The 10,993-nt window shown below is 47.8% G+C and overlaps 1 protein-coding gene across 2 annotated transcripts in view; it reads right to left on the bottom strand.

Annotated features, from left to right (window-relative positions):
- Positions 1-1,836: 1,836 nt before the first annotated feature.
- Positions 1,837-10,993, bottom strand: part of LOC135054842 (oocyte zinc finger protein XlCOF7.1-like) — a 47,462-nt gene continuing 38,305 nt past the window's right edge. For both annotated transcript variants that reach the window (XM_063958235.1, XM_063958236.1), the window contains exon 5: positions 1,837-3,904. In XM_063958235.1, the coding sequence (XP_063814305.1) occupies positions 2,577-3,904 (1,328 nt within the window). In that variant the 3' untranslated portion in view covers positions 1,837-2,576. The remainder of the gene's footprint in view (positions 3,905-10,993) is intronic.

The raw sequence follows: 10,993 nt of genomic DNA, 5'->3' as shown, positions 1-10,993 counted from the left end.
ATCATCTAAGCACCTCATATCCCTGAATAGAAGGAACATTGCATATAAGGGTTCTTGGTGTGTTTGTATAGTATTGGAGACGCTTATGATATATATTTACTAGTTTTTTATGAATTATATGTCGACCTTTTATAATATAATATATTGTTTTTAGATTAAATATGTAATAAACAATTACTTTTGATTATAGCGCTTCCTGATATAGATTATATATCTTTTTATACTTAATTATTGTTTGGTATTTCAGTAGTACCGTTTGGGAGCTGCTTGATAATAATTATTAATATTAATTTTTGCATGCAAGGTGAAAAACGAGCAGGATAGTTGATCATATAAGCGCTAGGGATTCTTTGTTTTTTTTTCTCAAATATTGCATTTAATTCTTTGGATGCAGGGAAGGTTAGCGAGGCTTTCTTATTGTCAGTGAAGTAAGCCTCCTCAACCTGCTCCGGTGTTGTATCTGCAATATTCAACACATCCCTTATAGACTTTATCATCAACTGCACCCCTTTAGCAAGAGATGCGGCCCCCCTAAGCAAATCCCCATCACCGTCTGCCGTGTCAGAGTCGGTATTCATGTCATCCTGCAGAATCTGTGCAAGAGCACGTTTATGGGAACCTTTTGAGGGGGGCCCTGAGGTAACAGAACCGGACCAAACTGCCATAGAGTTCTGTAAAACCTGAGTTGCAGATTCATTCTGTGCAACCCTAGTAGAAATCTGAGAAATCATGGATTTGATAGAGGATAACCATTCGGGCTCCCTTGCTGGTATCTGTGCTAAAACAGTGCAATCCTGATTACATGGAATGGGATCATCCTGAGAGGACATATCCTCTGCAGCATATGACACAGAGTCCCTGGACATAGCTAATGGAGACGACAGACACTCCACACACACACACAGGGGAGTACAGACAGAATTTCACCCCCAAGAATGGCAAGAGAGACACAGAGATTGGAGCCAACCCACACACAGCGCTTTCCAGGTAAAGGGAGACCATAAACCAGCACTGACTGTGTACTTTAATAGGTTATACAGCCCCCCCACCCCCCTCTTCTACAACCCCCTGGTACCGTGAGAGATAGCTGGAGTTGCTCTGGAGGGACTGCACATCACTGACAGCGTTTCTGCAGGCAGCAAAATGGCGCTGAACGCTGCTGGGTCCGCTCTCAGGAGAATCTTCACCCCCTTAATGGCGCGGTCTTCCCGCTCTTCATAGGATTATACTGGCCTGAGGATTTATGCGGGCAGAGATCCCGGGACCCCGCCAGGCTGTGTGACCAGTGTAGGGGCTGGCTCAGGGCGCCCCTCACAGCGCCGAACTATGTACCGCTGAGTCCCAGAGCGCAGTTAGTACTGTGCTCCATACCCTGTTGCCACCACCTTCACACCAGCTCCTCGCTTGCTAGGGGGGCCGGTGACTAACTCGCCACCGATCTTCTGGCTCAGTAAGGGGGTGGCGGCATGCTGCCGGGGTGAGCGATCCCGTGGCGGGGAACGTACGATCCCCTCAGGAGCTCAGTGTCCTGTCAGCGGAGATAGTGGCTCAGACCCCGCAGGACGGACACTACTCCCCCCCTTAGTCCCACAGAGCAGGGAGGCTGTTGCCAGTAGCCTCCCTATAAAATAAAAAACTATATAGAGCTCCCCTAGCTGTGACCAGCTCCTCTGGGCACATTTTCTAAACTGAGTCTGGTAGGAGGGGCATAGAGGGAGGAGCCAGCCCACACTCTTATAGTACCAATGGCTCCTTGTGGACCCGTCTATACCCCATGGTACTAATGTGGACCCCAGCATCCTCTAGGACGTAAGATAAAAGACTTTGAAACAGACATAATAAAAACTGAGCAGAACTTTTTATTTAGCAGTCTGTGTTGATTAAGGAAAACCCAATGCAATTACTTTCAGGGTTTGTTGTCTACATTTAAGGCCTGATCCTGAGTCACACGCTTCTGCGGCTGATTTTCCGCACGACGGCCGGCATTGTACTTTCATATGCTAATGCAACAATCAGAAGAATTAAGACACAAGTACAAGCCTATCCTGCCCACTGTTTTAGCGTTCGCAGATGCAGACCCCATCAGTAATAACAGCACTTGCAAGATATCCACCAGAAAGAGACGTCCCTTCCCCTTACGCACGGCTCAGAATGGCCCGGAGCTGTCCATCCACACCCACGCCAATCCCATCAGAAACAGCAGCTGCATCCATCTATATACTCACCGCCCAAAAACACCTATTTCACGTTGGTCTCCGTTGCGACTTCGGACGCGCAGTGTGGTGCATGCGCAGACCACCTTTTGCTATTCTGGCGCATGAAAACGGAAGATGCACCCGTTCCCGCAGATGCGTCTAACTCACAGTAAGGGGTCTATTTACTAAGCCTTGGACGGAGATAAAGTACCAGCCAATCGGCTCCTAACGGCTATGCACACAGACTGTGTTTGAAAAATAACAGGAGCCGATTGGCTGGTACTTTATCTCCAGCGACTTTATCTCCATCCAAGGCTTAGTAAGTAGACCCCTAAGGCCCTTAGCGAGCACCTAGAAGATGTTACACATTCCACCACATGATTATAAAACTCTGTGAGTCTTATAATGCGTTGTGAGCGATGACTTCTGGGTAAAAGACTTCCCACAGAGAGAACAGGCATACGGCTTTTCTCCCGTGTGAATTCTGCTATGTATATGGAGGTAAGCTTTCTGACTGAACTGTTTCCCGCATTCAGGGCAGGAAAACGGCTTCTCTCCTTTCTGACTGCACTGGTGGTGAACCAGGGCCGACCGGTGGGTGAAACACCGCCTGCAGTTGGGACAGTAAAATGGTTTTGCCCCCGTGTGGATTTTCTGATGCCGAACGCGATCTGAATTGCTAGCAAAGCATTTCCCACATTCAGGGCAAGAATATGGTTTCTCTCCAGTGTGAACCTTCTGGTGCCTAATGAGATGCGGTTTGTGTCTGAAACACTTGTTACATTCCATACAGGAATACGGCTTCTCTCCTGTATGAATTCTAAAATGTATGGCGAGTTGTGAGTTACAGCTGAAATATTTGCCACATTCCGTACAGGAATACATCTTTTTCCCTTGGTGGAATTTCTCTTGTGTAGTAAGCGGGGAGTTCGTTGGGAAAAAATCTCCGTATTTAAAGCATACAATTGAATCCCCTGGGTCATTTATATGAGTAGGTGAATACTGTGTATGATCTGTAGGTATATAGTCGTCAGTGTGTGCGAGGTCTTCTCCGTCACAGGAGACTGATTCCTCCATAATACGAGTAGGTGTATACTGTGTATATGTGGCAGTATAATGATCAGTGTCTGTGAGGTTTCCTCCGTCACATGACACTGATTCCTCCTTAATATGAGTAGCTGTATACTGTGTACGATATGTGGGTATATACATGTCTGTGTCTTTAAGGTTTTCTTCTCCAGTGTCTGTGAGGTTTTCTTCATTACATGAGCCTAATTCCTCCATAATATGAGCAGATCTAGAATGTGTAGGATCTGTGGGAGTATATATGTCTGTGTCTTTAAGATTCCGCTCTCCACGCGAGACTGATTCCACCTTAATATTAGTAGATGTAGACTGTGTATGATATGCGGTTGTAGATACATAACTGGCCGCAAGATTTACTTTTTCACGTGTGACTGGTTCCTTCTTAATATATGTAGCTGTAGATGGTATATGATCTGTAGGAATACTGTAAATGCTGGTGTCTGTGAGATTTCCTTCTTCACACGAGTCTGATTCCTCTATAATATGAGTACTGAACGGGGTATGATCCGTATGATCTGTGGGTGAGTAAATGTCAGTGCGTTGAAGATTTCCTCCGTCGCTTGAGACCGATTCTGTCTTCATACGAGAAGATTGGTGTACAGTCATGGGATTATCCTGTAAATCTGAAAAGAAGAAATAAAAAAACTTTGTTAGGTCTTTAAGCATATACGTATTGTATTTATATGACACGCCAACATATGTACAGTAGTTTGAAGATGGTTTCCTAGTTCTTAAATGTTCCCAGATTGGGTCTTTAGATACCGCTATATTCTCTAACATAGTGGTTCTCAAACTCGGTCCTCAGGACCCCACACAGTCACGTTTTCCATGTCACCCGGCAGGTGCACTGTGTGTCACCAACTGTCACATCTTAAAAATCTACAGGTGACCTGCAAAACATGAACCGTGTGGGGTCCTGAGGACCGAGTTTGAGGACCTGTGCTCTAACATGTCCACGAAGACAGCCACCTGGGGCAGGGGTGGGGAACCTTTTTTCTACCAAGGGCCATATGGATATTTATAAAATCCTCTAGGGGCCATACAAAAATTATCAACTTAAAAATTACCCTGCCCACCAGTAGTTATGCCCCTCAGAGGTACTGAGTGCGCGCGCCTTCGCACCAAAAAAATGGGTGTGGCCAATTAAAATGTGACATGATACACATATGTCCCCAACAGTGCAGGGCCAGATACACATATGCCAGTGAAGTGCCAGATACACAAATGCCCCCCACCCCACTGTGCTGCTCACCACTGCTGCCCCATCCGGCGGCGGCTTGTCTTAGCTGTCAGGGCAGGGAGGACAGCGCGGCTATGTCAGGCGGCGGCGTGTAGGATCTCAAAGCAGTCCCTGGTTCGTGAGCCAATCAGAGCTCGAGGACCGGCAGCAGCGGCTCCTGATTGGCTGCCGGTCCGCGAGCTCTGATTGGCTCACGAACTGGCGGCTTGTTTGAGATCCTACCCGCCATTGCCGCCGGAATATAGCAGCATTCTCCTCCCTGCCCTGACAGCTGAGACACGCCGCCGCCGGACTGAGCAGCTGCGTCTCTCGTTGACACACAAGAGGGTGGGCCGGAACAAACTGCTTTGCGGGCCTTAGGTTCCCCACCCCTGGCCTGGGGTTAGTAGGGGACCAATGCGCCAGGAGCCACTCTGATAAACGAGGATCCACAAATGACGGTCAGCTGTAAGAACACTTCGGGGGGAATGTAATTGTTATCACCCCCGATCTCCCATCACAGCGTGAGATATTCAATTGATGTCCCCTATAACGCTGATCGTGCCCATTATTGTTGGGTTTAGCTGTGTAAAATGGCTAAACCTGACTAAATTAATGGGCGCTATCGGGAAAAGTGCCATTTGGCCCCCGAAACGGATCACTTTTCACACATTTCAGCTCGGCACCACCGGCAGGTGCGAGCTGAAATGTAGACTGATTGCGCCAGAACGGAGCTACATTTGAATAGCTCCGTCGGGCGCCATCTAGAGGCTGCTGGGCAGATATACATTTGAATCTCGCCCCTTGAGCTAAAAAGACACCTAGGGATGGATTTACTAAAGCTTCTAAAAATGAAAAGTGGTGATGAGGCCCATAACAACTACATTCTAGCTCTCATTTCTCTGTTGCATCCCAGAAAATGATAGACAGAATCTAATTAGTTGCTATAGGCAACATCAACACTTTTAATTTTTTAGAAGCTTCAGACCTACCATGGTCATGTCTGGAAGTAGTTATAAGATTTTCAAAACATGTGTCCAGAATGTGTCCTGTATGAAGTGCGATTGTGTATTACCCCATGACTAATTGCTGGCAAAAAGCTCCGCACACGCCAAAAAAGAAATAAATATTGTGATTCATGAACGGAAACCCACTGATTGGAATCAATGGTCCCCTCGCCCCTGACTGTGTTTTTTTTCACGTGGACTTTACAGCTGTGAGGATTGGTCTGACTGCAGGGACTCGTGCGTGGGGTAATCCTCACTAATTAAACACTTCCCGCATGTGACTGAATCCCCCCCCCCCCCCTCCCCCCAGTGTTTCTAAGGCATTTGCCAGGAGAGTCCCTCAATCCCCCCAAAAACAGACCTCCTTCTGAAACCTAGCATGGAAATAGATAAGACCTTCCAAAGAGATTATGAAATTAGCTATGGAGATGTCCCAGGGTCCACTGGTTCACTTCTGAAGAAGAATATGGTGTCAATCTGTGCTGCAACTAAAACACCACTCTGCTGCATATAGAGACAAGGAAGCGTTTATTGGGAAAATGTGCAGCCTGACTAAGGAATCTGTGAGAAGGTGTTCATTTCAGAGAAGGGCAATGTCACGTTGACTTCCACGAAACTTCTTGTGACCTTCTTCTACACAGAAATTACATTTCCCCATCGTTGTAAGTGACACTGTGATTTTTCTTATTTTTCCTCCCTATTATTTTCATAGAAGCTAACTGCACAACTAATAACCTGTATGTCTACTTGTTTAAATCATTTTATTACTTGTAAGCCTTGGAAATCTTTTTCAAATTAAACTACATTTAATTCAAGCGTATTTCTCTGTGTTCTTAGACAAACCTAAAAGCTTGTGGGGCCAATGCTATGAATGATTGTGTAGGTAGAAGCAAAGGGCTACCTGATGCCACACCACTGAAGGAACACTTGCTGGCTGCAGTGAATTTGTTTTATTATACCTGACTGAGGTATCTGGAGACAGACTGATTTGTGGCAATACCCCCTAGGGCAGAGGTCCTCAAACGCGGTCCTCAAGACACCGCAACGGTCTAGGTTTTAGGTATATCCATGCTTGGCTACAGGTGACTTAATTAGCACCTCAGTGAATTTGACTCATTCAACTGTGCTGAGCCACGGATATACCCTAAAACCTGGACCGTTGGAGGTGCCTTGAGGACAGTATTTGAGAACCTCTGCCCTGGGAGTTACCTAAAGAATAGACCAGTGAATCCGGCAAGACGTCCTGCAACATGCTGAAATCTGTGGTCTTGACGCAAGCCCTGTGGCCAGCCCCCATTACACAATACATTGTTGTCTGAAACTCAGGCCCCCCCTCACCACAGAAGCCGCACCATTGTGGAAACTGGACCATGCTTATAGCGCGTGCCCCTGCCCTGAATTCTACTTTGCTCAGACTCCTGTCAGACTAGTCTGGGATTGTGCAAACACTTGGATATTTCATGGACGTTACTACTCTGCGGACCTGCCAAAAGTAAAGAATTTGAGCTTGGTACTTGCCCTACTGGCAGAGGAGTGATAACATGTGGCTTGGAGACTGAGGAAAGTGACCTAAAGTAAATGGAGATTATAGCACTCTTAGGGAAGGGGTGTCTGGTAGGCTATCTGTGCTGTAACCCATGGCTTTTGATAACCGTTTGTGGTCCTGTGTGAATTGAAAATACATATGTATCGGGTAAACTCAATTTGCCTCCAGCGGACAAGCTAGGATTGAAGCCCATGAAGAGATCAGGAATGATATGTAGGGAGGTGCTGGGTGATTTAACTCAAGCATCAGCTGAAAGAAATGTTGGGAAGTAAAAAGGATCAGGCCAGCAGTGGTGATAAAAATAAGAATTTACTTACCGATAATTCTATTTCTCGTAGTCCGTAGTGGATGCTGGGAACTCCGTAAGGACCATGGGGAATAGCGGCTCCGCAGGAGACTGGGCACAAAAGTAAAGCTTTAGGACTACCTGGTGTGCACTGGCTCCTCCCCCTATGACCCTCCTCCAAGCCTCAGTTAGGATACTGTGCCCGGACGAGCGTACACAATAAGGAAGGATTTTGAATCCCGGGTAAGACTCATACCAGCCACACCAATCACACCGTATAACCTGTGATCTGAACCCAGTTAACAGCATGATAACAGAGGAGCCTCTGAAAAGATGGCTCACAACAATAATAACCCGATTTTTGTAACAATAACTATGTACAAGTATTGCAGACAATCCGCACTTAGGATGGGCGCCCAGCATCCACTACGGACTACGAGAAATAGAATTATCGGTAAGTAAATTCTTATTTTCTCTGACGTCCTAGTGGATGCTGGGAACTCCGTAAGGACCATGGGGATTATACCAAAGCTCCCAAACGGGCGGGAGAGTGCGGATGACTCTGCAGCACCGAATGAGAGAACTCCAGGTCCTCCTCAGCCAGGGTATCAAATTTGTAGAATTTAGCAAACGTGTTTGCCCCTGACCAAGTAGCTGCTCGGCAAAGTTGTAAAGCCGAGACCCCTCGGGCAGCCGCCCAAGATGAGCCCACCTTCCTTGTGGAATGGGCTTTTACCGATTTTGGCTGTGGCAGGCCTGCCACAGAATGTGCAAGCTGAATTGTACTACAAATCCAACGAGCAATAGTCTGCTTAGAAGCAGGAGCACCCAGCTTGTTGGGTGCATACAGGATAAACAGCGAGTCAGATTTTCTGACTCCAGCCGTCCTGGAAACATATATTTTCAGGGCCCTGACTACGTCCAGCAACTTGGAGTCCTCCAAGTCCCTAGTAGTCGCAGGTACCACAATAGGCTGGTTCAAGTGAAACGCTGAAACCACCTTAGGGAGAAATTGAGGACGAGTCCTCAATTCTGCCCTGTCCGTATGAAAAATTAGGTAAGGGCTTTTATAGGATAAAGCCGCCAATTCTGAGACACGCCTGGCTGAAGCCAGGGCCAACAGCATTACCACTTTCCATGTGAGATATTTTAAGTCCACAGTGGTGAGTGGTTCAAACCAATGTGATTTTAGGAACCCCAAAACTACATTGAGATCCCAAGGTGCCACTGGAGGCACAAAAGGAGGCTGTATATGCAGTACCCCCTTGACAAACGTCTGAACTTCAGGAACTGAAGCCAGTTCTTTCTGGAAGAAAATCGACAGGGCCGAAATTTGAACCTTAATGGACCCTAATTTTAGGCCCATAGACAGTCCTGTTTGCAGGAAATGCAGGAAACGACCCAGTTGAAATTCCTCTGTAGGGGCCTTCCTGGCCTCGCACCACGCAACATATTTACGCCAAATACGGTGATAATGCTGTACGGTTACATCCTTCCTGGCTTTGATCAGGGTAGGGATGACTTCATCCGGAATGCCTTTTTCCTTCAGGATCTGGCGTTCAACCGCCATGCCGTCAAACGCAGCCGCGGTAAGTCTTGGAACAGACAGGGTCCCTGCTGGAGCAGGTCCCTTCTTAGAGGTAGAGGCCACGGGTCCTCTGTGAGCATCTCTTGAAGTTCCGGGTACCAAGTCCTTCTTGGCCAATCCGGAGCCACGAGTATAGTCCTTACTCCTCTCCTTCTTATGATTCTCAGTACCTTGGGTATGAGAGGCAGAGGAGGGAACACATACACTGACTGGTACACCCACGGTGTTACCAGAGCGTCCACAGCTATTGCCTGAGGGTCCCTTGACCTGGCGCAATACCTGTCTAGTTTTTTGTTGAGGCGGGACGCCATCATGTCCACCTTTGGTTTTTGTCTGCTGAGGAAGTCTGCTTCCCAGTTGTCCACTCCCGGAATGAACACTGCTGACAGTGCTATCACATGATTTTCCGCCCAGCGAAGAATCCTTGCAACTTCTGTCATTGCCCTCCTGCTTCTTGTGCCGCCCTGTCTGTTTACGTGGGCGACTGCCGTGATGTTGTCTGACTGGATCAGCACCGGCTGACCTTGAAGCAGAGGTCTTGCTAGGCTTAGAGCATTGTAGATGGCCCTTAGCTCCAGGATATTTATGTGAAGTGATGTCTCCAGGCTTGACCACAAGCCCTGGAAATTTCTTCCCTGTGTGACTGCTCCCCAGCCTCTCAGGCTGGCATCCGTGGTCACCAGGACCCAGTCCTGAATGCCGAATCTGCGGCCCTCTAGAAGATGAGCACTCTGCAACCACCACAGGAGAGACACCCTTGTCCTTGGTGACAAGATTATCCGCTGATGCATCTGAAGATGCGACCCGGACCATTTGTCTAGCAGATCCCACTGGAAGGTTCTTGCGTGGAATCTGCCGAATGGGATTGTTTCGTAAGAAGCCACCATCTTTCCCAGGACCCTTGTGCATTGATGCACTGAGACTTGGCCTGGTTTTAGGAGATTTCTGTCTAGTTCGGATAACTCCCTGGCTTTCTCCTCCGGGAGAAACACCTTTTTCTGGACTGTGTCCAGGATCATCCCTAGGAATAGAAGTCGTGTCGTCGGGATCAGCTGCGATTTTGGAATATTGAGAATCCAACCGTGCTGGCGCAGCACTATCTGAGATAGTGCTACTCCGACTTCCAACTGTTCCCTGGATCTTGCCCTTATCAGGAGATCGTCCAAGTAAGGGATAACTAAAACTCCCTTCCTTCGAAGGAGTATCATCATTTTGGCCATTACCTTGGTAAAGACCCGGGTTGCCGTGGACAATCCAAACGGCAGCGTCTGAAACTGATAGTGACAGTTCTGTACCACAAACCTGAGGTACCCTTGGTGAGAAGGGTAAATTGGGACATGTAGGTAAGCATCTTTGATGTCCAGAGACACCATATAGTCCCCTTCTTCCAGGTTTGCAATCACTGCTCTGAGTGACTCCATCTTGAATTTGAACCTTTGTATGTAAGTGTTCAAGGATTTTAGGTTTAAAATTGGTCTCACCGAGCCGTCCGGCTTCGGTACCACAAATAGTGTGGAATAGTACCCCTTTCCCTGTTGTAGGAGGGGTACCTTGATTATCACCTGCTGGGAATATAGCTTGTGAATGGCTTCCAATACTGCCTCCCTGTCTGAGGGAGACGTCGGTAAAGCAGACTTTAGAAAACGGCGAGGGGGAGACGTGTCGAATTCCAATTTGTACCCCTGAGATACCACCTGAAGGATCCAGGGATCCACTTGCGAGTGGGCCCACTGCGCCCTGAACTTCTTGAGACGGGCCCCCACCGTGCCTGAGTCCGCTTGTAAAGCCCCAGCGTCATGCTGAGGACTTTGCGGAGGCGGGAGAGGGCTTTTGTTCCTGGGAACTGGCTGTTTGTTGCAGCCTTTTTCCTCTCCCTCTGCCACGGGGCAGAAATGAGGCGCCTTTTGCCCGCTTGCCCTTATGGGGCCGAAAGGACTGCGCCTGATAATACGGCGTCTTCTTAGGTTGAGAAGCTACCTGGGGTAAAAATGTGGATTTTCCAGCAGTTGCCGTGGCTACCAGGTCTGATAGACCTACCCCAAATAACTCCTCCCCCTGATAAGGCA

Source organism: Pseudophryne corroboree, chromosome 3 (assembly GCF_028390025.1).
Source record: "Pseudophryne corroboree isolate aPseCor3 chromosome 3, aPseCor3.hap2, whole genome shotgun sequence".
NCBI lineage: Eukaryota > Metazoa > Chordata > Amphibia > Anura > Myobatrachidae > Pseudophryne > Pseudophryne corroboree.
This window is presented reverse-complemented; position numbering and strand designations above follow the sequence as displayed.